This window comes from Balaenoptera physalus, assembly GCF_965194825.1.
Source record: "Balaenoptera physalus genome assembly, chromosome: 20".
Classification (NCBI taxonomy): domain Eukaryota; kingdom Metazoa; phylum Chordata; class Mammalia; order Artiodactyla; family Balaenopteridae; genus Balaenoptera; species Balaenoptera physalus.
In genome coordinates this window covers 12,149,254-12,177,137 of record NC_138901.1, presented here as the reverse complement: position 1 = coordinate 12,177,137, position 27,884 = coordinate 12,149,254, and the positions used below count along the sequence as shown (strand labels likewise).

The 27,884-nt window shown below is 56.1% G+C and overlaps 3 protein-coding genes across 4 annotated transcripts; 1 reads left to right on the top strand and 2 right to left on the bottom strand.

The window, feature by feature from the left end:
* Positions 1–393: 393 nt before the first annotated feature.
* MRPL12 (mitochondrial ribosomal protein L12) lies at positions 394–10,034 on the bottom strand. Its single transcript, XM_082442194.1, has 5 exons — positions 8,429–10,034; positions 7,650–7,836; positions 7,393–7,476; positions 886–1,020; positions 394–788 (listed from the first exon to the last, which is right to left on the bottom strand). Exons 1-5 carry the CDS (start codon positions 8,500–8,502, stop codon positions 672–674), a joined length of 597 nt encoding a protein of 198 aa, XP_082298320.1. The 5' UTR covers positions 8,503–10,034; the 3' UTR covers positions 394–671.
* A 130-nt stretch (positions 10,035–10,164) lies between these two features.
* Positions 10,165–23,461, bottom strand: HGS (hepatocyte growth factor-regulated tyrosine kinase substrate). 2 transcript variants are annotated; one of them, XM_082442041.1, is made up of 22 exons: positions 23,318–23,460; positions 21,759–21,843; positions 21,360–21,435; positions 20,905–20,997; positions 19,304–19,427; positions 18,141–18,193; positions 17,654–17,722; positions 16,855–16,979; positions 15,735–15,813; positions 15,570–15,668; positions 15,386–15,481; positions 14,685–14,723; positions 14,467–14,607; positions 14,307–14,366; positions 13,576–13,786; positions 13,059–13,231; positions 12,844–12,984; positions 12,584–12,761; positions 11,742–11,875; positions 11,537–11,656; positions 11,278–11,367; positions 10,165–10,862 (listed from the first exon to the last, which is right to left on the bottom strand). In XM_082442041.1, the coding sequence occupies exons 1-22, from the start codon at positions 23,352–23,354 to the stop codon at positions 10,752–10,754; spliced, it is 2,334 nt and encodes a 777-aa protein (XP_082298167.1). In that variant the 5' UTR covers positions 23,355–23,460; the 3' UTR covers positions 10,165–10,751. The 2 variants fall into 2 exon arrangements, with proteins under 2 accessions (XP_082298167.1, XP_082298168.1); XM_082442042.1 differs by lacking the exon at positions 14,307–14,366 and having other exon boundaries at positions 23,318–23,461.
* Positions 23,462–23,638: 177 nt separating this feature from the next.
* ARL16 (ARF like GTPase 16) lies at positions 23,639–26,467 on the top strand (the record flags this gene model as incomplete). The annotated part of the gene is given in 6 exon segments (XM_082442190.1): positions 23,639–23,714; positions 23,717–23,778; positions 23,781–23,930; positions 24,568–24,681; positions 25,266–25,381; positions 25,530–26,467. Coding segments are annotated over 6 exon segments (690 nt in total). The 3' UTR covers positions 25,702–26,467.
* Between the last annotated feature and the right edge of the window lie 1,417 nt (positions 26,468–27,884).

Genomic DNA, 27,884 nt, shown 5'->3' with positions numbered 1-27,884 from the left:
GGCTCCATGACACAGCTCCCTGAGCCCCCTCTAAGGGAGCAGCTGACACCCCCAACTGCTGCAGGTTGCAAAACACATCCTCCTGCCTGCTGGGCAGCCTCTCACAGGGCTGCTATGCCCACTTACGGTACACACCTCACTCCCACCTGCCCAGGCCAGGGGCTGCAATGTGCTGTTGAAGACCGCCAAAGTTTAAGGGCAAGGAGTTCCACAGGCGCCCCACACCAGCTCCTAGGTGAAGATCTGGTACCAGCCACGCAGCAGCTGCTGCCCCTGCAAGCAGGACAGGCAATGCCCAGAGCCCCCTGTGCTGCCTCTGGGCTGCTGTCTGCAGTGGGATCTCAGAGGACAGCCCCCTGCATACAGTGCCCACCTGACAAACAACTCCACACACAGGGCCTGGACAATGCATTTTTCCCAGCAGCCACAGCGGGGCATGTACACTTTTGGTAGTTTCTAGAGTCCTCCCTGGGGCTGCATGGGCAGTGGCTGCCCCTCCCTCCCCATCTCAGCAGGTCCATCCACATCTGTCCCAGAACGGAGCTGGCCATGTGGTGCGGGTGCCCAGTTCTGCTCCGAGGCCACTCTGTCCGCTGAGCCTGGGTGCTTCGCGAGGAGCAGGTAGAGCCCCACTGGGGGCCTGGGACCCCTGTCCACAGTCCTCTGGGCGGCTACTCCAGAACCACTGTGCCGCCCACTGCCTCTAGGGCTGCCTTGATCTTCTCGGCCTCGGCCTTGGCCACGTTGGCTTTGATTTCCTGAGGCAGGGATTCCACCAGCTTCTTTGCCTGCCAGAGAGCAAAGTCAGAACCTGGCCTGGGCCTGGGCAGGCCCGAGAGCTGTCAGTGACGGCGGAAGAGGGCTGTGCATTGCACGGAGCCTCACCTGGACGAGGTTGATGCCCTGGACGAAGTTCTTGATTTCCTTGATCAGCTTCACCTTGTCCACGGGTTTTGCCTCTGTCAGGCGGACAGTGAAATGCGTCCGTTCTTTTTGTTTGGGGATGTCTTCTTCTGCTGCCTGGGGGAGGGAGGGAGGGAGAAAGCGGGTGGCAAGATGAGAAAGGATGGAGTGAAGCAAGCAGATTCACTCCCGGGCCACCCTGTTCTGTAACCCCAAAGGCAAGGCCCAGGCCGGCTGCCCAGAAAAGCCTACGATTCCAGTGGGAGGCCACAGCAGGCCAGGGAGACCCAGGCTGCCCAACTGGGTGCTCTTCCCCCCTCATCCACTCCGCTCCATCCCTCCAGAGGCTGTTCGAAAACTGCCTTCTGTCCCTACCACCCAGCTCTCTAGTTTCCTTATCCTTTAAAAATTGTAACTTACGGGCTTCCCTGGTGGTGCAGTGGTTGAGAATCTGCCTGCCAATGCAGGGGACACAGGTTCGAGCCCTGGTCTGGGAAGATCCCACATGCCGCGGAGCAACTAGGCCCGTGAGCCACAATTACTGAGCCTGTGCGTCTGGAGCCTGTGCTCCGCAACAAGAGAGGCCACGATAGTGAGAGGCCCGCACACCGCGATGAAGAGTGGCCCCCGCTTGCCGCAACTATAGAAAGCCCTCGCACAGAAACGGAGACCCAACGCAGCCAAAAATAAATAAAAAAAAAAAAAAAAAAAAAAAAAAAAAATTGTAACATACGAGACAAGGAAGAGTGACACCAAAAGTGCTCTGCACATAAAATAACGCTACAGAAAAGCAGTGCTGGTGCAGTGGTCAGCCAAGCCCAAGGTTACATACTGATGACAAATGTACAGCCAGCTTCAGCTCCACCAAGTGACCAACAATGGGACGACTGGGCGTGACAGAGCTCCTACTGTCACGAGTGAAGACTGCAGCGCCCCTAGAGCAGGGATCACATGACCCAACAGCCTGGGGCAGTCCTGGTTTGGGTCTGCTGCCTAATTATTAACAGCACGCCTTTATTCTTAAAAGCGCTCCAGTTTAGACAAGTTACACAGTAATTCTCTCTCCTTGCTCCAAAGGTTCAGACTGTAAAGCCACCTTCCAGTTCATGGTGGGGGGAGGAGCGTGGACGACGCTGGTGGAACCATCAGACACATCTGGGACGTGGGACGCTCCACAGGACCCCTGACCTGGTTTCCTTAGTAGGTGATGGCTGGGGGGAGGGGGTTGAGGGCAGCGACCCAGATTTAAGAGGCTTGAGAAACCCAACAACCAAATGCAACACACAGACCTTGTTTGGATTTGAGTAAACCGACTGTTTTAAAGAAAGTCTAGAACTATGAGCAAAACTTGAAAGGGCTGGGATAGAAAACCCTGCTAATTGCATTTGTTGTGCAAAAAAGCTCACGGCAACGTAAGGAAACACCTGTGCTTTCAGCGATGGATGCTGGTCAGAATGGATGCTGCAGCACACGAGGCAAAACAGGTCCGAAATCTGCCTCAAGCTTCAAGAGATGGGAGAAGCAAATATGGCAAAACCTTTATGATTATTGAGGCTGGGAGATGGATATATGGGTAACTGTATTATTATTCCTCCTTTCGTATATAAGTTCGAGACTTGTAACAAAACAAGCAAAAAAACAAGCAAAAAAACAAGCAAAAAAACAAGCAAAAGCTAAGAGAATTCAGCACCACCAAACCAGCTCTACAACAAATGCTAAAGGAACTTCTCTAAGTGGGAAACACAAGAGAAGAAAAGGACCTACAAAAACAAACCCAAAACAATTAAGAAAATGGTCATAGGAACATACATATCAATAAATACCTTAAACGTGAATGGATTAAATGCTCCAACCAAAAGACACAGGCTTGCTGAATGGATACAAAAACAAGACCCATATATATGCTGTCTACAAGAGACCCACTTTAGACCTAGGGACACATACAGACTGAAAGTGAGGGGATGGAAAAAGATATTCCATGCAAATGGAAATCAAAAGAAAGCTGGAGTAGCTATACTCATATCAGATAAAATAGACTTTAAAATAAAGAATGTTACAAGAGACAAGGAAGGACACTACATAATGATCAAGGGATCAATCCAAGAAGATATAACAATTATATATATGCACCCAACATAGGAGCATCTCAATACATAAGGCAACTGCTAACAGCTATAAAAGAGGAAATTGACAGTAACACAATAATAGTGGGGGACTTTAACACCTCACTTACACTAATGGAGAGATCATCCAAAATGAAAATAAATAAGGAAACAGAAGCTTTAAATGACACAATAGACCAGATAGATTTAATTGATATTTATAGGACATTCCATCCAAAAACAGCAGACTACACGTTCTTCTCAAGTGCGCACGGAACATTCTCCAGGATAGATCACATCTTGGGTCACAAATCAAGCCTCAGTAAATTTAAGAAAATTGAAATCATATCAAGCATCTTTTCGGACCACAACGCTATGAGATTAGAAATGAATTACAGGGGAAAAAACGTAAAAAACACAAACACATGGAGGCTAAACAATATGTTACTAAATAACCAAGAGATCACTGAAGAAATCAAAAAATACATAGAGACAAATGACAATGAAACACGACGACCCAAAACCTATGGGATGCAGCAAAAGCAGTTCTAAGAGGGAAGTTTATAGCTATATAAGCCTACCTAAAGAAACAAGAAAAATCTCAAGTAAACAATCTAAACTTACACCTAAAGAAACTAGAGAAAGAAGAACAAACAAAACCCAAAGTTAGCAGAAGGAAAGAAATAATAAAGATCAGAGCGGAAATAAATGAAATAGAAACAAAGAAAACAATAGCAAAGATCAATAAAACTAAAAGCTGGTTCTTTGAGAAAATAAACAAAATTGATAAGCCATTAGCCAGACTCATCAAGAAAAAGAGGGAGAGGACTCAAATCAATAAATTTAGAAATGAAAAAGGAGAAGTTACAACAGACACTGCAGAAATACAAAGCATCCTAAGAGACTACTACAAGCAACTTTATGCCAATAAAATGGACAACCTGGATGAAATGGACAAATTCTTAGAAAGGTATAACCTTCCAAGACTGAACCAGGAAGAAACAGAAAATATGAACAGACCAATCACAAGTAATGAAATTGAAACTGTGATTAAAAATCTTCCAACAAACAAAAGTCCAGGACCAGATGGCTTCACAGGTGAATTCTATCAAACATTTAGAGAAGAGCTAACACCTATCCTTCTCAAAATCTTCCAAAAAATTGCAGAGGAAGGAACACTCCCAAACTCATTCTATGAGGCCACCATCACCCTGATACCAAAACCAGACAAAGATACTACAAAAAAAGAAAATTACAGACCAATATCACTGATGAATATAGATGCAAAAATCCTCAACAAAATACTAGCAAACAGAATCCAACAACACATTAAAAGGATCATACACCACGATCAAGTGGGATTTATCCCAGGGATGCAAGGATTCTTCAATATACGCAAATCAATCAATGTGATACACCATATTAACAAATTGAAAAAGAAAAACCATATGATCATCTCAATAGATGCAGAAAAAGCTTTTGACAAAATTCAACACCCATTTATGATAAAAACTCTCCAGAAAGTGGGCATAGAGGGAACCTACCTCAACATAATAAAGGCCATATATGACAAACCCACAGCAAACATCATTCTCAATGGTGAAAAACTGAAAGCATTTCCTCTAAGATCAGGAACGAGACAAGGATGTCCACTCTCACCACTATTATTCAACATAGTTCTGGAAGTCCTAGCCATGGCAATCAGAGAAGGAAAAGAAATAAAAGGAATACAAATTGGAAAAGAAGAAGTAAAACTGTCACTGTGTGCAGATGACATGATACTATACATAGAGAATCCTAAAACTGCCACCAGAAAACTGCTAGAGCTAATTAATGAATATGGTAAAGTTGCAGGATACAAAATTAATGCACAGAAATCTCTTGCATTCCTATACACTAATGATAAAAAATCTGAAAGAGAAATTATGGAAACACTCCCATTTACCATTGCAACAAAAAGAATAAAATACCTAGGAATAAACCTGCCTAGGGAGACAAAAGACCTGTACGCAGAAAACTATAAGACACTGATGAAAGAAATTAAAGATGATACCAACAGATGGAGAGATATACCATGTTCTTGGATTGGAAGAATCAACATTGTAAAAATGACTATACTACCCAAAGCAATCTACAGATTCAATGCAATCCCTATCAAATTACCAATGGCATTTTTTACGGAGCTAGAACAAATCATCTTAAAATTTGTATGGAGACACAAAAGACCCCGAATAGCCAAAGCGATCTTGAGGGAAAAAAACGGAGCTGGAGGAATCAGACTCCCTGACTTCAGACTATACTACAAAGCTACAGTAATCAAGACAATATGGTACTGGCACAAAAACAGAAACATAGATCAATGGAACAAGATAGAAAGCTCAGAGATAAACCCACGCATCTATGGCCAACTAATCTATGACAAAGGAGGCAAAGATATACAATGGAGAAAAGACAGTCTCTTCAATAAGTGGTGCTGGGAAAACTGGACAGCTACATGTAAAAGAATGAAATTAGAATACTCCCTAACACCATACACAAAAATAAACTCAAAATGGATTAGAGACCTAAATGTAAGACTGGACACTATAAAACTCTTAGAGGAAAACATAGGAAGAACACTCTTTGACATAAATCACAGCAAGATCTTATTTGATCCACCTCCTAGAGTAATGGAAATAAAAACAAAAATAAACAAATGGGACCTAATGAAACTTCAAAGCTTTTGCACAGGAAAGGAAACCATAAACAAGACGAAAAGACAACCCTCAGAATGGGAGAAAATATTTGCAAACGAGTCAACGGACAAAGGATTAATCTCCAAAATATATAAACAGCTCATTCAGCTCAATATTAAAGAAACAAACACCCCAATCCAAAAATGGGCAGAAGACCTAAATAGACATTTCTCCAAAGAAGACATACAGATGGCCACGAAGCACATGAAAAGATGCTCAACATCACTAATTATTAGAGAAAGGCAAATCAAAACTACAATGAGGTATTACTTCACACCAGTTAGAATGGGCATCATCAGAAAATCTACAAACAACAAATGCTGGAGAGGGTGTGGAGGAAAGGGAACCCTCTTGCACTGTTGGTGGGAATGTAAATTGATACAGCCACTATGGAGAACAATATGGAGGTTCCTTAAAAAACTAAAAATAGAATTATCATATGACCCAGCAATCCCACTACTGGGCATATACCCAGAGAAAACCGTAATTCAAAAAGACACATGCACCCGAATGTTCATTGCAGCACTATTTACAATAGCCAGGTCATGGAAGCAACCTAAATGCCCATCAACAGACGAAGGGATAAAGAAGTTGTGGTACATATATACAATGGAATATTACTCGGCCATAAAAAGGAACGAAATTGAGTCATTTGTTGAGACGTGGATGGATCTAGAGACTGTCATACAGAGTGAAGTAAGTCAGAAAGAGAAAAACAAATATCGTATATTAACGCATGTATGTGGAACCTAGAAAAATGGTACAGATGAGCCAGTTTGCAGGGCAGAAGTTGAGACACAGATGTAGATAACAGGCATATGGACACCAAAGGGGGAAAACTGCGGTGAGGGGGGGGGATGGTGGTGTGCTGAATTGGGCAATTGGGATTGACATGTATACACTGATGTGTATAAAATTGATGACTAGTAAGAACCTGCAGTATATAAAAAAAGAAACAAACAAAACAACTAATACTAAACTTTCATTGGGTTATTTGTATGGAAATATGTTAATATAAATGTTTCAGACATTACATGACATTTAAAAAAAAAAAAAAATTACAAAAAACCCAAACCAAACCATACCCAAAATTAGTTTGTGGACTCAAGTCTTCTGGTTTCCACAAAGAGACCCAAACTTGCCCCAGCTATCCAGAGGATGGGGCTGCCCCTCACCTCCCCCACTCTCTGCTCCAGACCGACATGCTCCATGGCCCACGTGCCTGCCATCCCTCTGCCTCACTGTCGTCCTCAACTCCTCAAGTTTTCCCTCAGGGTCACCTCCTCATTGCAGCCTTCTTTGAAACTGTAACCCTCCCCGTCTCTTAAGTTTCTTCCTTTTTCTTTTCCCCATTCTGTTTGATACAATTTCTTTTTTTTTTCGTTTCCTCTCCTTTGGCTGTTCCCCTTCTACTAGGAACATGGTCTTCATGTGGGCAGGGACCTGCACATCCTTGGCAAGGAGGAGGTCCCAGGGAGGCTGCAGGGGCACCCACAGCCAGAAAGCGCACACAGACCCGCAGGGTGTGTTTGGTTGACACAGGAGCCAGATTAGGGACGAGGAGAGAAACCTGGCTACGTGAGGTGAGGCAAGATGGCAGCTGGACACCAGAGAAACACCTCTTTGTGCATGGGACACCAGCCTGATCTCACCTCGGGGGCTGCTGCGGCAGAGGCAGCACCAGGCACCATGCCACCCATCGGCATGAACCCCACATCCTGGATCTTCAACGTTTTCTGCAGGAACAGAGAAAGGCAGTTTCAGGAGCTGGCCATCACACCCAGACACGCTCAGGGACACGCCTGGCAAGGTCCTTGCATTCATGGAGCACGCTTTGGACAATTTACCAAACTCCCAAATACCCCAGGAAAGGGCCCCAGACCTCCCTACCCGGCCTGAGCCATGATACCTTCAGGAGCTCGTTGAGGTCTGAGATCTCCAGCAGCGTGAGGCTGGCAATGTCCTGGACCAGCTGCTGGATCTTGGGGGGGTACTCCTTGGGGGTGTTATCCAAGGGGGCACCAGCAAGGGCCTCCCCCCCTCGATGGCTGCTGCATCTCATCAGGCGCACGGAGCAGACACGAGGTACCTGTTGCCTAACCCCCATTCAAACAGTCATCAGCCTGGCACAAGCAGGTGACACGGACCAGGCAGGTAGGTGCCATGAGCTCAGAAGATCTAGCTCCTTAGTCCTGACTCAGGTTCTCAGACTCCAGGGTCCACGTGGATAACAAAGGGATTTCCCAGCTACTTTATGTCCTTCAAAGGGCCTTAGAAACCCACATAACTGTATGCAGACACGCTACCCACGACGTTGTTTCCGGCTTGGATGAACTACACCAACCCACAAAGGTAAGGCAATTACTTGAATGCATTTTGCGGCATAAAGCCTTTCAGAACCTAGGGCCCCTGGCGGTAGAACGCCAGATCCACTCATGGAAGTCCTACCACGTCACTGTGCTGCCGGGGAAACTGAGGCTCGGAAAAAATCAGGGACCGGTCCAAGGTCATCCAGGGCCACCCCGGAACTATCGGCGGCCCCCGCGGTTAGAGGATCGTCAGGAGGGGGCCCCGCGCCCACCACCCCCGTAGGGACCCACCGAGTCCGGGGTGGTCCCCCGCCCGCGGACGCCGCCCCGACCTGCACCCTCAGTGCCCGCCTGCCCGGCCCTCGGCGGCCTGCGGTACCTGGCGAGGCGGAGGGCGGCGGCTCGAATCCTAAGACACGGCCCCCATAGGAGGCTTGCGGCCGCCGGCAGCATCGCTCCGTAAGCGAGAAGGTCACACGCGGCTCCCAGTAGGAGGGACGCTCTAGCTGCCCGGACCGCCGAGCATACGCGCTGGGGGAGGACGCTCTAGCCGCCAGGGCCGTCGAGCATACGCTGTGGGGAGGGCGCTCTAGCCGCCAGGACCGCCGAGCATACGAGCTGGGTGTTGGGGGAGGACGCTCTAGCCGTCCGGGCCATTGGGCTTAGGACCTGGGGGATGACGCTCTAGCCGCCCGGGCCATCGGGCATAGGAGCTTGGGGAGGACGCTCTAGCCGCCCGGGCCATCGGGCACAGGAGCTGGGGAGGACGCCCTAGCCGCCAGGGGCGCGGAGCAAACGAGTTGGAGGAGGACGCTGTCACCTCGACTTGCTTCCTCTCGCTCCCAGATTACCCCGAAGGCGGCGGACGGGACAGGCGCAGAGCCTCGTTGGCGGCGGCCGGACAGCGGCTGGCTTGGGCTCTCCGCCCCGCGGGGCGAATGAAGCCCAGAGAAGACTGAGCCCCGGCGTGGGGTCCGTCCGAGTCGGGGAGGCGGGCTGGACCCCCCGGGCAGTACCACTAGGGACAACCGGCCGGGACCGAGCCCTGTTGGACCGCGCAGTGATGCCTGCACCCGAGCCCGGGCTCGTGAAGTTTGCGCTGCCGCAGGGCGGGCTCGAGGGTCCCCAGTTCCCTTTCTGGGTAGCTCCGCCCCGGGGGCCCGGCCGTTCGTGGCCTGTGGTCACCTGGCGGCAGGAGCGCCCCTGCCCTCTGGGCCGCCTTCTCCTCGGTTTCCTCCTGTACCTAAACGGCTGCCTTTCCGGCCAGCACGGGAGCACGTTTTGTCTTTCCGTCCTGGCCGCCCTGGGAGCGAGGCCGCCGCCCTCCGCCTGGACCAGACCCGCAGGGAGCTCGGGACTCGGCTTACAGCGTCTGCTAAGGGTTGTGATTGAGCCCGGAAGGGGTCAAAGATGGGGTCCTGGGAGAAGAGAATATGTAAGCCTGGGCTCTGTCTCCACCTGCCAGAATCCTCTGCACTCCTTAGTCCAGCTCCTAAACATCTGGCACATGGGGTATCCCCAGCCCTTCGGGTCCTGAGGCCTTTGCTCTTTAGATGCAACAGAGAGCATTCCCCCTCGCTGCTGTCCCAGACGCCACAGATGATTTCCTAAGAACCCAGGCAGAACAGCCCTGACTTTAGGTCAGAGCAAGGAGGCAGGGCTGCCCTCTGCCCAGCACCTCTGTGATTCTGGCCATTCCTTGGACCTGAGCTCTGTGCCTATTAAACTAGTCCATTCCTTCACAGACAAGCTAACATGGGGGTCACCCAAGAGGTTTGCCCAAAGTCTGTGAAATGTTCTGAATCCTGAATGCAAGAGGCTGTGAGTCTGCGTTGTCTTAAATGTTTTCTTCTAGGCTACGACTCTTAACTGGCATCCCAGACTCAGACTGGAGTCAGGGCAGCACAGGGCTGGGTGGAGAGAGGACAGCTCCTCAGTGCTCAGTCTCAGGGAGGAGGACAGCAGATCTCAAGGCCGAGCAGCATCCACCAGCTGAGACTCCTGTGGAGCTGGGCCTGGGGCGAGGGGCAGCTGGCCTGTGGGGAGGCACCTTATACACCCCTGTCCACAGCTGCACCAGCTGCCCAGCACCTTCTCTCTGTGCAGACACCCGAATACTTGTTGAAAGACATTTTATTATCACTGTTCCATTCTGTCTACTCAGGGCACTGGATGAGATGACGGCTCAGAAGCAAAGAAGCTGGAGACAGGCCCCACCCTTCCCGTGAGGGCCAGGAGCACCCCTGCTGACAGCCTGCAGGGGAGGACTCTGGGGAGCACTCACGCTGGCCACAGGCCACAGGCCCACAGGTCTCCTGGGTGGGAACGGGAAGGCATGAGCTGTGTGGGGCAGAGACCCCACTCCACCTGGCCCTCTCGGGACCCGACGTGCTGGGCTGGGGGCTTCCTCTCAGAGAAGTCCTTCCCTTCCACCCTCCCCCCCGAGGCCCAGCCCTGGGGAGAGGAGTCAGACACCAACTCAAGAAGACAGGGACAAGGATGGGGCCTGGGGGGACGAGGAGCCAGCAGGCGAGGACAAAGACAGAGAAGGGCCAGGGTGAAGGGCCACCCCGCCCGCGCAGAGCAGGGACACTACACGCAGAGGGAAGAGAGCGAGGCAGGAGGATGACGCTAGTTAGAGACGGAGGCGGTGGTTTTGGAGAACCGTAGTGTTACTCTGGATGGGGAGCTCCCAGCCGGGGTCAGTCAAACGAGATGAGCTGGGTTTCACTGCCCTGTGGCGGCGGCCCCTGTGGCGGCGGCTGCTGGGCCACTGGGGGCTGCTGCTGGGGAGGGCCGCTAGAGGGTGCCATCTGTAGGGGGGGGACACATGGACCATGGGTCTGTCCTCCCTCCCCAGGCCCCAGCCTCCCCACCCTATACCGGCTCCTCTCCAGAACACGCCACATCCCAGCCTCGCCCTGGTACTCAGGCCCCTCGAGCCCACCCTCCCGACTCCCTGCCCTCTTCCTGTCCCCAGCAGAGCCCAGACCCCAGGTGTTCCCGATTCATGTCTGTGGACCTGAGATGACGTGACCTTGGGCTTTTAAGTAAATGCGTGGTTTGGCACCTGTAGGTGTTGCTAAGTGTCTGTCCTGGTCCTGCCCACAGAGCAGCCATCCTGCCCCGCACTGGCTGCACTTCCCAGGGCAGCCCCGCTGCCGAGGGGGGTCCAGAGCAAAACCTGTCCCGTCATGACCCACGGTGGTGGCCCCGGGAGAGGCTCACCTGCGGGTACACGGGCTGCTGCCCTGAGATGTAGGGCTGCTGCGGGGGCGGCAGAGGTGCGTCTTGGCCGGGGAGGGTGGGCATGAGATTCTGTGGAGGATAAAACAACCCCACACTGAGAAAGGAGCTCTGTAACCAGATAAACGCCAACCAGCGAGGAGAGCGCAGTGGAGGGGACGTGGGGCGGTGAGCAGAGGGTGGAGCCTGCCCAGCACTGCCCCCCCCGCCCCTCCTATCCGATGCCCCCACAGCCTCTCACCTGCATGCCGTAAGGCTGGTAGCCCATGGACACTGACTGGCTCCCCATGTAGCCCATGGTGCTGGACTGCGGAGGCTGGGAGATGGCCGGGAGGCTCTGTGGGGCCTGGGAAGCCACGTTCTGTGGAGGGGAGGAGGCAATGGGAGAAGGCTGAGCCCAGGTGCCCCAGCGGCCTTGTGGGGGAGGGGGCGGCCTCCCCTCCTACCTGATAGCCCTGCGTGGGAGTGGGCTGGTAGGATGAATAGGCCGGGCTGGTAGTGGGCCCGGCAGGGCCCTGAGGGGCTGCCTGCGTGCCAGCGGCCCCTGCTGGGTACATGTAAGCGCTCACCATGCTGGGATCTGGAGGAAAAGAGGAAAGAGCTCACCACCCCGATGTGGGGAGGACAGCGGGGGCCCTCCTCTGACTTTTCCTTCTCTTTATGACTTTTGGAGCCAAGTTTGTGTTTCACATTCTCACAAAACGATAGTAAGTGAAATCAACAAAGATAGGAAAGGACCCCCGTAATGTCACGCTCTCCGAAGACCAGTCACACCCAAACTGAGGGATTTTCTGCAAGACGACGGGCCAGTGCTCTTTGGGAAGTCAGTGTTACAGAATGCCAGGGCAGACCAAGGAACATTCTAGATTAAAGGAGGTGAGAGAAGCAGGACAGCTAAACACGTGATGGGTTTCCTGTTGGCACAAACGGGGTACTGGGACCGTGTGGGAGCTGAGCCGGCTATGGACACAGTCACAACACGGCCTCAGAGCCCTTGGTCCAGCATCTGTACCCAGGCCGTGGGGAGCATCCTGGTTTAGCAAATGCACTGAGGCCTCTAGGAGTAAAGGGCGTCATGCCTGCCATGCACCCTAAATCGGGTCAGAAGAGTGTGGAGAGAGGGCAAGTGCTGACAAGGAAATGTCTGGACATCTGAAAAATTCTTTGTACCATTCTGCCAACTGTTTTGTAACTCTGAAATCACACTAAAATAAAAGAAGAAAGGGGTAGAGGTCCGGGGCTCATCCGGGCTGTTGGCCCTCCACCCGCCCCCCTGCCCCCCCGTTACCTGCTGCGGCCCCGGGCATGCTGGGGTAGGGGCCGCTGGTGGCTGGGGCCGGTTGGCTCATGTACATGGTGTGCATGGGAGAGCCCTCCACTGAGCCTGCCGGGCTGAAGGTCCCCGCAAAGCTTGCCGGGCCAGAGGGCTGGTACAGCACGCCCCCTGCTGCAGGCATGGCCTGGAGCTGGAGATAGAGAGACGGCTTTCAGGGCAGTTCTCGGTCACCAGGGTGCCCGGAGGGAGTGGGACGTGTGGTGGGCACGTGCCTGGGCGTAGGGCAGGGAGAAGGCTGGCATCTGGGCCCGCATCTGGATGGTCTGCTTCTGCTGCTCCAGGCGCATCTGCCGCTCCTTCTCCTGCTCCTGCAGGCGCTGGATGGCCAGCTGCCGCTGCACCTCCAGGTACTCCTGTGGGCCATGAGGCAGCCGTCAGGGCTGGCTTTGCCCCCCACACCCGCAGGGCTGGGCCGCCGCTGCCGCACCTGCTTCTTCTGCCGCATGATCTCCAGCTTCTGGGCCAGCTGGATCTGGCGCTGGCGCTCGGCCTCCTCGGCTGCACGGCGCAGCTTCTCCCGGTGCTCCTCCCGCAGGGCACTGAGTGCCCCCCGGGCGTCACGGATCTGCGCCAGCTTGTCCTGCAGCCCCTCGTAGTACACTGTGGGGAGGGGGCAGAGCGGGGGCCTTGGCAATGGTTCCCCAGCTGAGCGCTTGTCAACAGGGTGCAGCTGGCATAAGGGCTCCAGGGTGGGAGGGCGCGCACGCACACGCGCATGCACACACTTCCTCCACCTGACTGTCCGGCGCTCAGTGGGACGTTTCCTGCCACTGGGACTATGTCTTGTAGAACCCAAGGTCCCTCAGGGCAGCCCTGCCCACACGACCCCAGGCCTGATGACGCCTGGCCGAGGGCACCCACTGCCCCGAGGGGATGTGGCCAGCCCCTGACGGGAGCCCCCGTGGCCCCGGAGGGACGCCCGGGAGGGTGTGTGCGGCACCTACGCCTGCGCTCATCCAGCTGGTTGAGCAGCTCGAGCAGCTGGGGGTGCATGCTGTTGATGGACTGGAAAAGGGACAGCACGGCCGAGTCGTTGGTGATGCTGCGGCCCCGCACGTGGTTGCTCTTCATGCGGTTGACAAAGGTGGTGACAGCATTCTGCAGGGCTTTCAGGAACTGCGTGTGGCTCTCCTCCGACTCCCCATTCTGGTATTGCTGCCGGGGCACAGGGGGTCTGGCTGAGTGCCTCCTTTGCCCCCAGGCCCCCGAGCAGGGGCAGGGACCCACCATCTGGCTATGCTGGCCGCTGAGCTCCGAGACTGCTGCACATCTGACTTGGTCCTCCCGGTGGGTCTGCAAGGGGCACCCTCAGCACCCGGTTCACACGTGAGGAAACTAAGGCCCAGGGAGACTTGGGTTTTGCCCAGAGGTGCAGTGTGGCCGAGACCAGGCTGTCCTGGCCCTAGCCTCTTACTCCACTGGGCACCAAAGTGCAGAGCCCCAGAATATTCCAATCCATTCAGGGTAGGCCGCGAGTAGCCAGCGGGTAGCCGAGCTCTGGCCCACAGCCAGCCCAGGGAGGTTCAACGGAGAGCCATGAGCCGCAATGGCCTGCCTCCAGGAAGTCACTGCGGGCACAGCTCGGCCCTCCTGACAGGTGCCTGGGCGGGGCCTAGCACACTGCGCTCCGGGAGGCCAAGTATGCCCCCAGCCTGAGGAGGGAGCCATGGCTTACCTCACTAAACGGGCCTCCGGCCGGATTTACAGGCTGAGGGTCTGTCTCCGGGAGGGAAGTCTGGAAGACACCAGAGAGTGACTGGGACTCCACCCCTGGCCTGTCCTGGCGGCCCCCTCCCAAGGGACCATGGCCAGGAGCCTGAGAGCAGCCCCCTTACCTCCACACTGGCAGGGACTGTGTGTCCCTCCCCGGGCTGGGCGGCGGGCTCCGTCAGAGGCACCGGTGCAGATGGCGTGGGGCTCTTCCGAGCCTCCTCCTGCTTCTTCTCCCAGTAGTTCCGGTTGAGGTACCGGGCGAGCTGCACAGGCAAGAGGCGGTCACTCCCGAGGGCCAGGAGGCAGCAAGGGGAAAGCGCCACGCACAGGGTGTCCTCACCTCGGGGTCGATGTCTTCAGCCAGAGGCGCCGATGAGTTCTGGGGAGACGTGGGGGGTGTGAGGCGTCATGGGCCGGAGCAGCATCAACCCTAGCCATCGCTCAGGAGGCCTGGATGACGCAGCCATGACAGTGGACCCTAAAGGCTGGCCAAAGCCAGTCCAAGCCCCAAGGGGCTCCAAAACCGTAGACAGGGTGCAGCGTGGTGCCCCACCAGCCCTCCCACGAACCACAGGAACAGGTGGGCAGGTGGCATGGCTGCTCTCAGCCCCACCCACAGAGCCCTGCGGAGTTTGCAAGTGACTTTCTAAACCTTTTCTCCCACCTGCCACCCACCCTCTTTTTACAAAGAGAACTGAGGCCAAAGAGAGGCTGGGTCCATCCCCAAAAAGCAGACCTGTGACGGCCCCACTGAAAGCTAGAAAAATGCAGAGCACCTTTGATCCCAGGGGTTCTCACCTCCTCCTGCTCTGGGGGGCATGGAAGAGACCAGGGTCTAGACAGTGAGAACTCCAGCCTTTACAGTGCCCTCTATCCCACAGGGGTTCCGACCAGGGAGCTGAGACCCGCGGGTGCCAGGCCACACCCTGCCCCTGCCCATGAGACATGTGCCTCCGGGTTGGGGCACCACCCCCCTGCCTCCCCACCCCACCATGGGAAGGGGGTCTAAGCCAGTGGGGCCAAGCCGGAGGGCGGGCTCACCACGGGCGAAGAGTACAGGCTGCTGGCGGGGGGCGCTGACGAGGCCACAGGTGTGGGCTCCGCTTTGGGGTACGCGGCATAGGCCGACTTCTGTCTCTGCAGGAGAACCAGGAGGAGAGTGTTGCGAGGGTGCCCCTGGACTCCCCTGGCACCCCCAGACTCAGCGAGGCCACCCCTGGCTCACCATCCTCTCCTTCTCCTCGGCCTCGGACTGTGACAGGGCCAGGGCCAGCTGCAGCTCCTCCTCCTCCTGCAGGGCCGTCTCATCCCTCTTGGGGGGCAGCTGAGGATGACAGGGCAGGGTGAGCCGGGCCCACGGGCAAGGCGCCCCCGCAGGCCCGGGCAGTACCTGGGACTGCTGCGACAGGGGGCTGGTCAGGTACTCCGGGGGCAGCTCCGTCGTCGAGGCAGCCTTTCCCTCCGCTTTCCTGGAGGAGACAGGATGCTGTACGTCATCGGGCACTGTGCCCCTGGCCCCCCACAAGTTCTCAGGACACAGCCTGGGGCTTCCCTCCGACATCCCCACAGAAGGAAGACGGGGGTTCCACAGACCATGTTCCAGAGAAAAGCTGGACCCTCAAACCAGCTGTCACCTCTGGGCTATGGAGCCCTGGGCAAGTCACCGGCCCAAGCTACAGCTCCCCCTCCTGCAAATGGGGCTCAAACACCCACCAGCCTGCGGCTTTCCACAGAAAAGGACCTCCCGGTGGAGCAGCCTGCATGCAGACACCACTTCACCAAGGGATCAGATTCCGTCACTGATGCTGGGACAGATGGACAGCACAGGCTCCCAGGCCAGCCGCACAGAACCTGTCTCTAACCACGAGGAAACCTTGGACCCAAACCCAGAGACGTGCCACAACAGCCTAGACCCCCTAGCGACGTCCTCGTCACAAAAAATGAAGCAGCTGAAACATGCCGGGTTAGGGAGCTGATGGGGTGGCCGGGTCCTGACAGGACAAAACCGCCACAGGACGTTACTGGGACACGGGAACCCTGGACAGGGACTGGGGAGTAGGTGTCAGAACCACACCGATGCCAAATGCCCCAACTCGACAGCCGGCAGCAGTCACATGGGGCAAGTTCCTCCCGGGAAGCGCACGTAGGAGGTCGAGGCGAGGAGGACAGGGTGCCTGCAGCTCGCTCTCAACTGGTCCAGGACACAACGTGCATGCGTGTGGACACGCAGGCAGATGCGGGGAGGGCAGGTGTGATGGAGTCAATGGGGCCGAAGGACCCAGGCTGTGGGAGGGGCAGGGTGTGTGGTCTCCAGACCGTTCCTGCATCTCTTCTCTAAGTGTCACTCCCAAACTAAGACGTTACAAAAACAAACCTGAGCAATTGGCCAGCAGGTCTCAGAGCCGGGGGCCCTGCCGGGCTCTGTCCAAGTCTGCCGCTCCCCCACCACCCCCCCGCCCCCTGATTACCAAGGTAGAAGCTGGCTCTGCTCAGTGTCCGAGGGGACTTACTTGTTGAGCTGCTCGTAGCAGGGCTCGCACACACGCACCTCCTTCTCGATGCCAAACTTGGGGATGGTGGAATACTTGGAGGAGCATTTGCCGCAGAAGATCTGGCCGCATGCCCGGCAGTGGTGCTGCGACACGGGACAGGTCAGGGCAGCCTGGCCGGCCACCCCTCACGCCCACCCCCCGCCCAGCACCGCCCACTGCAGGACGCGCCAGACCGGGTCTCCCAGGCCAGGGTGGGCAGAAGGCGAGCCCAGGAGGCCACAAAGGCCCTGGGGGAACAGGGTGCACTTGCAAGCTCTCAACTGTAGCCTCCACTTTGAGGAAAAGAAGTCAAATTAAGAAGAAAAGTTCACAAAAAACATGCATGAATTGTCCTGATAAACGAGTTTTGCTGGACGGTGAGTCCGGTGAGTCTGCTCAGATGCCCCAGGCCCCAGCCTTTGCCACGGCCAGCCTGGGCTTCGGTGGGAAGAGGGAGGGTCCAAGCTGCACAGGCCAAGTCAGCTGAAGAGACTCGGCCAAGGGGCTATTGGCCGAGGCAATGCAGACCCAAAACCCCAGCCCCGGGCGTGGGGTATACTCCTGTTCCCAGAGGGGTGCAGCCTCGCCCGAACTTCACCTGACAGCACTGACCATCAGACACCAACCCTAGGTGACCACACTCCCCACACCGCCAGGTCCCAGCCAAGAGAGAAAGGCCCGTGCGTGGGTGCAGTGGCCTTGTGATGACAGCAGGTGGCCTGGGGTCTGCCCCGGCCAGGCATGGAGCCAGGTCCCTCCCCAAGGCGGGCGCACTCACCTTGCGGGTCATGACCCCGAACTGCACCCGGCACCGGTGGCACTCCTCAGCATCCACCCAGTCAGGGGCCTGGGGACAGGCAGAGTCGGGTCACATAGTCCCTGCCCTCCCTGCCGATCCCCGCTTCCCACAGGTGTGCGCAAGGGACTGGGGCCAACTCCCTGCAGACATGACTCAAGGAAGGATCCCCCTCCAAAACAGTCTTTCTTTCTTTCTAAAGACCTGACAGCAAGACTTCCCACAGCTTTGGGGATATATAAGTATTTGTCTTCATGGCTGTGGGAACCACAGCCCTAAGGCACCTTGAACTGGGTTCCTGTCTCAACCTGCAGACACAGCTGCATATTCTACTGAAAAAAGTCAAGCTTTCTCGTTTTCCAGACAGATCAGCAGCTCACCTGCTGCCAACAAGCCCAGATCCCAGGGCTTCCCTGCTGCCTTCTCAAAGCAGCCTAACTCCTAGACCTCCAGCACCCCGTGAACTCACTCTCTCCGCCGCAAACATGGCATCGCTCTCCTTGAACTCTGGGAAGACGTGTCCTGGAGAAAGAAGGCCGCTGTTACTGCCAAGTGCTGCCCTAGTGGGCAAGGCCCACAGCCTCACCTGCCCGAACCCATCTGCCCTGAGGCCTCCAGAGCCACATCCTAGCTCTTGGCATCTGCCTCCCCAAACAGACAGAAGAGGCCCAGAGCCCCCGGGCAGCAGGCATGGTGACCCCACACTGGGCAAGGGCGCCTTGGGGCACAGCTCAGCCGGCCCGCCCCCCAGCTGGGGTGGCTCCCCACAGGCCGCTCTGTCCTGGGGACCACACACAGAGCCAGGCGTTGCTCCCACCTCATCAAGGCCTCACAGACACTCCCCAGTCCATCTGGCTCCTGGTCCTGCACCCCAGCCAAGCATGCTTCCCAGAGCTCTTAAAGTTGGAGTTCCTAAGCTGTTTTTTGAGACATGGACCCCTTGGGAATCCCATAAAAGCTTTGTTTTTTTGTTTTTGGCCATGCCGTGTGGCTTATGAGGATCTTAGTTCCCCAACCAGGGATCTACTCAGGCCCCCAGCAGTGAAAGCCTGGAATCTTAACCACTGAATCGGCAGGGAATTCCCCCCCGTAAAGCTTTGGATGTTCTCTCCCGTGTATAACGTCCAGGGATTGAGAGCTTGAGGCCAGCTCACCAACCTCATCACAGTGTGTGCACGGTCCTGCCCACCCCGCGGCCAGCAGGCACTGCCTCTGCTCCCACTCCATGCCTCATCTTCAGGGCCAGAGGACCTGCCCTCCTCCCCCGCAGCACAGGTGAGAGAGGCCCCAGCCCAGCCCTCTCATTCCATGCCTGGCGAGAGCACCAGCAAATCCTCCAAACAAGGCCTGAATCCACCGCCCTCCTTGCCAAAGCCCACCACCTCTCCACTGGCACCGCAACAGCCAGGAGGAATGCACAGTGGGCCTTAAGAAGCACACCTCGGCTGCCAGACCCTCACTTACAACTCTCCAGGGGTTTCCACTGTGCCCAGAGCACAGTGCTACCCCCACCGCGCAAGGGGCGGGCACAGCCGCCCTTGGGCCCCCCTTGTGCAGGGCAGCCCCTCAACTCCTGGTGGCATGTCCCAAGCCTGGCACTGGACCCTCCTGCTCCCCACTACCCTGACTCACCTTCCACCTTCATGATCTGGTACGTGTCCTGAACGACCTTGTATTTGGGCTCGTTCCGGAACGCATGTGCCCAGGCCTGAATCAGGTACAGGATCTTGTTTCGGACGTTTACTTCCACCTGCCTCTGTGGAGAAGGGAGGAAAGAAGATAAGAACCTTGGAAGAGGCAGCTGTCAAAGAGACATCTCAGCATGAAAAAGCAGCTGGCAAGACCCCAACACTCCGAGCAACTGGGACTGGCAGAGGTGGGGCGGGTCCCCCAAGTGGGGCACAAGGGCCATGTAGTGACCCAGGCCTCCTTTAGGGAGCGCTACCCCCAAGCACAAATCCATTGCACCTGTCTGCCCACTCAGGACCTGGACTTATCTTTAACCGCCTAGGTGAAGCTGTGCATCCCTCAGGTGGAGGCTCTCCAACCCCTACTGCCCCATAACTACCTGTCTCTCCCCACCCCATCCCCGTGCCCTACAGGACCCTGACCGCCTAGCGAGCTCCTCAGCCTGTAACCCACTCTGGTGCCGGCTAAGGCCAGCCTCTAACAGGCAAAGCCAATCAGGCCTGGGCTGAGGAAGTAGATGCACGGTCGGCTGGCCCCCTCCTTCCAGTCATAGGCAGCGCGGGCAGGCAGGGGAGTGGCTCCAGAAAGTTCCCCACATACAGAGCCACCACCACCACCAAGCTAAAGCACAGACAATCACATTTCTAGAGCTCTCTCAGGATCCTATCCACACACAATGTTCAGGACGGTGGGTCAAGAAAGCTGCTTCAAGACACCAAGCACAGCTCACGTGCCAGGGTTCCCGCTCTTCCCTGTAATGGGGGTCCAGTCAGTGGACCCCTTTCCAAGTAGCCCTGCCCCTGTGAGGACTCAGACCACGTGCAGTGTGACCAGGACACGATTGTGCCAGGACAAGGAGGGCGGGTTCTAACTCCTCTGCCGCCACCCAGGCCAGAGCAGGGGCTGGACAAGTCACCAGTCAGGGCTTTGGAGAAGCCCCACCGTCAGCTCAGCCCCAGACGGGCTCCTGGCTGTGAGGCCCACAGGCGCCCAAAGGGCCCAGGCCACAGTGGCGGCGGAGTTGGTGCTGGGGCTTCACTCCTTGGTTGCCACCCAGGGCAGCCTCAGCTCCGTGGGATGCCCCTCACCCATGGGGGGGCCGGGGGCCATAAAACCCATGGCCCTGGCGTCCCTGCTCTGCTGTTGCTGTTCCCCAACTCTCCCGCCACACTCACGTGCCTCCCTGCTCAGAATTCTACCCAAGCCCTTTGGGGACCCCAGGCCTCCACTTACATCCTCTGCCCATGGCACACAGCTCCCTCCCCACCTTCTCCACTGCTCTGTGAGCATCCCCTGCCCTTCAAGACTCAGCTCCTGCCCCCCAGGAAGCCTTCCCAACTTTGCAGGAGGAGTGGGGTCTCCTCCACACCCCCAGACGCAGCCCCGCTGACTTATGGGAAGGCCTGACCTCACCAGGCAGGGACCACGAACACTCGCCTTCCAGCCCTCCAGCACCTGGCACTGTTCCCACCAGCAAAGCCCCAAGAAGCCCGTGGGGTGGCGCACCCCAGTCTGGGCCTCTCTGCTCCCCGCAGAGTACCCACCTTCAGCAGCTCCTTCAGCTCCTCCATGGTCTGCTTGTTCGCCACCTCATCATGAACTGTCTGGCCACAGTTCTTCACCACGGACTCCATGACCTGCAGACCCCAAGGAGGGGTAGACTTAAGTCTCAGAAACTCCCCGTCCTGGATGGGCCCACCTCCCCATAAGAAGGCGGGCCTCAACAGGGCCCTCAGGCCACCTAGCCGGACAAGAAAGCCCGCGTTACAGCCTCTGAGGCAGGAAGCAGCCAGGGCTCCAGCTGCTTCTTCTAACTCTGTGTTTTATCACCAAGGACAGATACTGGAGTCAACCTCAGGGCCCACACGTGTCAGCCTCAGGTGGAACAGCTGAGGCATTGCTCCCAGCCCTGCCCCACGGCCCCAGTGCCTCCACTTCTGGCGGTATGCCCATCCCTGCCATCCCCACCAGTGCCACCTGGAGTACAGGGTCTGATTACCTCTAGGGCATACAAGGCCACGTGGGGATTCTTGTCGTTGACTTTCTTCTTGATGGAGCTCACTGCATATTTTGCTCTAACAGAAAAAGGCATTGATAAAAGCAGAAAGAGAAGATGAGAAAGAAAACAGCCTCTAAAACTGAGAAAAGCCCAGCCACCATCTGGTCCCTGAGATACCCCCCAGGCAAATGTCCAGGTAACTGTGCCCTCCAAAGCTGTACACAGAAAGTCCTTTAATCGTTCCAAGATCTCAAAAACCCCAGCACACAGACCACACAGTCCTTCACCAGGGCCTAACATGGCCAGCTTCCAACCGGGCAGGATCTTGGAAGATGAGCGGGCACCAAGCAACCCTAGTCCACTGGGTGGCCACCCCATTGCTTCTGAGGGAGCACTTACTGTGTGTCCCCCTGGCGGATCAGGTCACAGATCTGGAGGATGGACTCCCAGTCGGTCTCCAGAAGAAGCTGGCTGGTCGCTTTGTCTAAGGCAGAAACGCAGGGGCTCATCCTGCTCTGTGATTCCCCAGGTGGCCCCCCAGATCAGCAACAGGCAGGAGGGACTGCCCCCTTCCCATTTTAGACATTTGGACCAAACAGATAACTACTGAAAATGCTCCTGACACCTGACAATAACCATGAAAGCACTGTCCTTCCTGAAAGACAGACAAACAGCTCGGAAAATAACAATGGAGAACGCTGTTGTAAGCTTTTTACATGCCAAGTGCTGTTCCAAACACTTTACGTGAACTCACTCAATTCTCACACAACCTTAAGAGTTAGGCGGTATTTCCACCCCCTCTGCAGACAGAGAAACTGAAACAGAGAGGTGAGATCACTGCCTGAAGTCACACAGCTTGTTGGCGCAGAGCCAGAATTCAACACTATGCTCAGCTGCTTCTCAACAAGGAGAAATCTGCTGCCTCATCCCTCAGAGTCCCTAGTTTTTCAGAAGCTTAACCTATTTGATTAGCTCTCAGCTGAGGCATGGCTGGAGAGACATGCAGCAGAGACCCCAGTCCTCTGTTTCAAGTGTTTTGTGGGGCGCAGACAGGATTCACCCGCCAAGGATTCTCCAACTACCACCTCTAGTCTATATTGCTGTGGCCTCAGACAGATGTGCTGCTCAGGGGTTGCTCTCCAGCCCAGCCAGCACCATCTTCCTTGGAGTTGTACAAATGGTCAACATGGATCTGGGAGTAACTTCCGGACTGACCACTGAAGGGCTGAACAACCTCATAAGCTGAGTTCCTCGGCCTGTATGTTCAATGAGCAAGGAAGGCACCTCATCTGAGGTCCCTCCGAAACCATATTCAAGGAATAAGGAGGGCAGGCTCCGGCTGACCATCCCAGTACCCAGAGCACCGATCCCAAACACAGAGCACACATGGTTTCATGGAGGGGTGGGGGCTCGCCCATAAAAATCGATTTTCCTTTCTAAAACCTGTGACCTCCAGGAGGCTCAGAAGGATCAGCTATCCACCCCAGAAAACAGAGGAAACGCCTTCCTACCCCTGGGCGCTTCCGGGAGCCCAGTGGGGACACAGGGCGCAGGTCTGGGTCCCTGGGGAAGCAGCGCTCCAAAGAGCTTGGCAGGTCCTACAGAGAACATTGCTAGCTCCACCCTCTGGGGCCCATGTATGGGTCAAAACTCCCAAATCCCACGCAACCTAGGTTTTGGTGGGGAGAGTCTACTGAGATTTTACTATTTCACTGAGTCACCCGTTTTCGTGACTCAGGACGTCAGGCCTGCTCGGCCAGACGCTGGTGGTCGTTTCCCCAAGGCTCCTGGCCCGTCTCCTGCGCGGACCCTCATTCACTCGGCCGGCTCCGGGCCCGCGCCCCGGACCGCCGGCCCTGCGTCGCCTGCGCGCCCGCCCAGGGGCCGGGTGGTGCGGCGGTCGCCCCGGAGCGCTGGGGCCGGGGGGCTTTCGCTCCGGGGGGCGGGGGCCGCGTTACCTAGGAGACGCTCGAAGGTGCCGCTGCCGCGCCCCATGGCGACCCAGGAACCCGACCTGACGCCGCGGCTCTCTCCACTGCGAGCCGGCGCGCCCCCGACTTCCGCTTCCGCCTGCCGCCTCGGGTGCGCGCACGCGCACGTTCGCTGACCTGCCCGCGAGCCGCGGGGAGGCGGGCCTTTCCGCTCGCCCCAGACGCTGGGCGCAGATTGGGCCGCGCCCACTGAGACGGTAAGCGCCGAGAACCAATGAGCAGCCCGGGGGTGAGGCCTGGCGTCGCCAGGGCGCCGAGCCACGGGTGTAGAGTGGAGCGGGGAGTGGGATGTGTCTCCTGCTCGGGGCCACGGGTGTGGGGAAGACGCTGTTGGTGAAACGCTTGCAGACTATCCTTCCGCGCCGGGTGGAGGGGATGGGGGTCCGGAGGGGCCTGGGGGTCCGGGGGGTGCTGGTGGTGAGCGGGGTAGGGGGCGCCCGGGCGGGGGGCGGGGTGCCCGGGGCGGGGTCTGGCCTGCGCTCCCTCCTCGGCCCCGCTCGGAGACCTTGACTACCTCGCACAGCTGAGCTCCCGGGATGGGAAGGGCGACCTGGGCGATCTTCCCCCTACGCGGCCCACGGTAGGCGTCCGGCCTCTTGCAGGTTTAGGAGAGGCGGGTCTCCTTGTGGTTAGCAGAGCAATTTGGGTTCCTTTTTTTTTTTTTTTTTTTTTTTTGGGTAATATTTATTTATTTGGTTGCGGCAGGCGGGCTCCTTAGTCGTGGCATGCATGTGGGATCTAGTTCCCTGACCAGGGATCGAACCCAGGCCTCCTGCATTGGGAGCCTGGAGTCTTCACCACTGTGCCCCCAGGGAAGTCCCTGGGTTCCTTTAAATGGAAGCTGGGGTCTGGCGGGTCAGTGTGTTCAGTACAGACTTCAGAAGGTGGTGTCGCCGTGGGGAGCCCCCGGACAGAGTCCCAGGGGATCCGGAGCCTCCCGCCCCTCACCACTGGTCGGACTGCATTTGCTGCTCTCTGCACAGGGCGAATCCCCCTGGTGGGCATTGGTGCCCTGGCCACAGCCAGCCCTGAGGGTTCTGGACGCCTGGGAGCATCTTCAGGCCTTCTCCCTTACGGGTTCCGCCTTTGGGCCTAAACACTTGAGAAGACCTATACTGGGGATTAGGTTGCAGTGTAAAGGGCTGGGCACGTTGCTATCCAGGAGTTACGTGTGGGAAAGCACTTGTGGTCTCTGTGCATCCTGGTTTTTTCCACAGGTGGGTACCACCCTAACGGACATCGTGGCTCAGAGAAGGATCACCATCCGGGAGCTGGGGGGGTGCATGGGCCCCATCTGGTCCAGTTACTATGGAAACTGTCATTCTCTCCTGGTAGGTCGTAGTCTTTTGAACTTCCTTTGGGGAAGTATGTCCCTATTCCAGCGTTGTCTAGTCCCCAGTTTCACTTTGTGTGGGATAGAGTTTGGTTTCCTGGGCAACGGTGTGGGTCAAGGAAACAGGGTCCAGACTAGAGTTGCTTCCTTCTGGGACCCCAGCCTGATCCCTAGGGCTCCTGAGCCCAGGCTAATGTGAAAACTCACAGAAGGCTTGCTGAGGGCAGTGTTCCTTTTCTGCAGGTAACTGTGCCATCCACTCACTGCCTTATTGCCCTGGGTGTGTTTTTACGTTTTATGTTTGAATTCTATATCCCCTGGTTCGTCCCATCCTGGCAAGGCCTGTGCCCCAAATTCTAGGACCCGTCCTTGGAAAAGTAATGGCCACACAAGTAGAGACTTCTGCGTAGGTGGAAACAGATAACACCGGTCCTTCTTGCACAGCTCGCTCCCCTCTGCTCCTGCCTTTCCGGAAAACTTTCTTGCTCTTCCTGAGCCAGGCGCGTGATGCGAGGAGAGGAGGTTTGGCAGGGATGGTGTTCCATCGCAGGGGGGTCCTAATTTCCATTTACTTCTTTCTAGTTCATGGTGGATGCCTCTAACCCCACCCAGCTCTCTGCATCCTGTGTGCAGCTCCTGGATCTCCTTTCGGCAGAACAACTTGCAGAAGCATCGGTTCTGATTCTCTTCAATAAAATGTACGTGTCCGTGAGCTGAGAGGGAACGTGGGGGTGCCCCAGGGCGGAGCTCCTGTGGAGTGTAGCCAGGAGGGTGGCTCGTTGGGGTGGGGGTGGGGGGCGGTGCAGCAATGGCAGCCCAGTCTGACAGGTATTGCTTTCACTCCAGTGACCTGCCCTGTTACATGACCATAGAAGAGATAAAGTCGTTAATCAGGCTCCCGGACCTCATTGCTTGTGCCAAGCAGAACATCACCACGGTAGAAATCAGTGCCTGGAAAGGCACTGGCTTGTCAGAAGTGCTGCGCTGGCTCGAGGACACCCACAGAACGAATGGTTGACTGCAGGGCGGAGAAGCATGGCTGGCCCGCTCTGTGGCAAGAAGGCAGAAGCAGCACTGCTTGGCCTCTGGCCATCTGCTGCTTTTATAAGGGCAGGATAAGCCCTAGAAGATGGGGTTCTGTGCTGAGTTGCAGTGATGGGTAAACTGAGGCACCCAGGTTATAGAATTCCTGACATCTGCCCTCTGGCTCCAGCACTGGGAGAGGACAGGCCTGCCAGGTGGCTTGTGTCCTACGCCATCCTGAGATGGTTCTAGGGGATTTGTTCCCCTCCCCCGAGGAGAGCTGCTCTCTCAACTCTGACACAAGCTCCAACCTGTTGAGTTTCTGATACCTTGACAATATAAGGAAGCTTGTGGGAAAACACCTATTGCTTGGTGCATTTGTTTCCTAGGGCCTCTGTAACAAATCGCCACAAATGGCTTGCAGCAGCATAAACTTACGTTCACGGTGCTGGAAGCCAGAAGTGTGGAGGCTCTGAGGGAGAATCCGTTCCCTGCTTCTAGTGGCTGCTGGTGCCGCTTGGTGTTGTTGGCTTGTGTCTCGCAGAACTTGAATCTCTGCCTCTGTCTTCACGTGGTGTTCTCTCCTCTTTTTATAAGGAGGATGTAGGGCCCACCCTAAATCCAAGGTGATTTCATCTCAAGATCCACAGTTACATGTGCAAAGATTCTTTTTCCAAAGGTCACCTTTGCACGTTCCGGGGGTTACAACTTGGACGTATCTTTTGGGGCCACTATTAAACCTACTGCAGTCTGGTAAGAAACCCTCTGCTTCTGCGTGTGGTTGTGAATTTCCTACAACAGCTTCCTCTGTCTCAGCTGGTGGTCTAGCTCATTGGGCCATCGGCCCAGGCCCTCAGCCTCCTCGCGGTTTCCAGTTGGTCACTCTGCAGGGGTGAGGGGAGCTCTGTTCTACAGAGGCTGTAAATGGCGCCCCGAGAAAGCTCTGTATGGCCTGCAGGGCAGTGCGGTCTCAAGTCTTCCTTTCCCTGCTGAAACAATAGGCCTCCCAGTTCAGTGCTGCCACTCCCTGGGAAGGTTCTCAATTGGCTCTTGGATGTACAGGGCCAGTGCCACCTTCTTAGGCAGACCACGTAGATGCCAGTGGTCCCCCTCCGTGGTGGGCCTGTGGAGATTTCACAGGACCCACAGTGACTGGCTGGCAGATGTCCCCCAATCTCAGGGTACCGAGGAGAGCGTCGCCAGACCTTGAAGTGTCAACCATTCATGGGCCACGTGCCTAGTTCACCTTTTGGCTTGATGCAGGTGTGTTATAACAAAGCATTTTAGTATTTTCCAAATGAGGCTGGTACAGGTGGCACTGTTGATGCCCTCCGAGGGCTTTTGGAAGGCCGGCATGGCCCCCATTGGTCTCATGGGGACCCAGGGCCGCAGCACCCCTGGGTCTCTCTAGGGCAGGAACAGTTCACACCAGCCTGCGTCGGCCACCCCTGTGGTTGTGCCTTTTCCCCAGCCACTCTGACCCCAGGGCCAGACATCCAGGCCCAGAGGGGACAGGCAGTGCCACATCTGTACTCCAGGAGATTGGCCTGAGGGGTCTGGGCTCCCGTTGCCCTGTGTCCTCGACCCGCTCCTATTTCCCTAAGTGCTCTGAGAAGCGGCTCTCGGTTGGAGTAAATGTCCTCCGTGAAGAGATCCTGGAGCTGGGCAGGTGATCCTGAAGAGCCCTGAAAACAGTTTTCCCAAGACCTGCAGGACAGAGCAGCCGGTTTTTGGAGGGGGTGACTGGCTGGACGGCTCAGTCTGAGGCCATGGAACGGTGCTCTGCGGTGCCCATAACAGCTGAACACGGGTGCAGCGGTGGTTTGGAGCCCCAGTGGGGACCGCTCTGTGACTGTGACCCTGGAGGGGGTGCTGGCCACCTGGAACCTGTCTTTTCCCTTCTGGAATGAAGCGAGGTTCTGAGCAGAGGCTGTCTGGGACCTGAGAATCTGGTGAGGGGTGGGGCACTCTCCCTGGAGAACGTGCCACCTGCACACACTCCCCATTCGCCCAGGTTACAGGGTGAGCTTCTGACTGCTGGGGTCCTGCGAGGCCCCCCAACACCACCCCCAAGGTGGCTATTGGAGGGGCCCATCCATCCTCAGTGTCCCCGTTCTCAGAATTGCCTACAGAGCTTGGCAACATGGTGGCTGGACAGCCCCAGAGCTGCTGACGTGG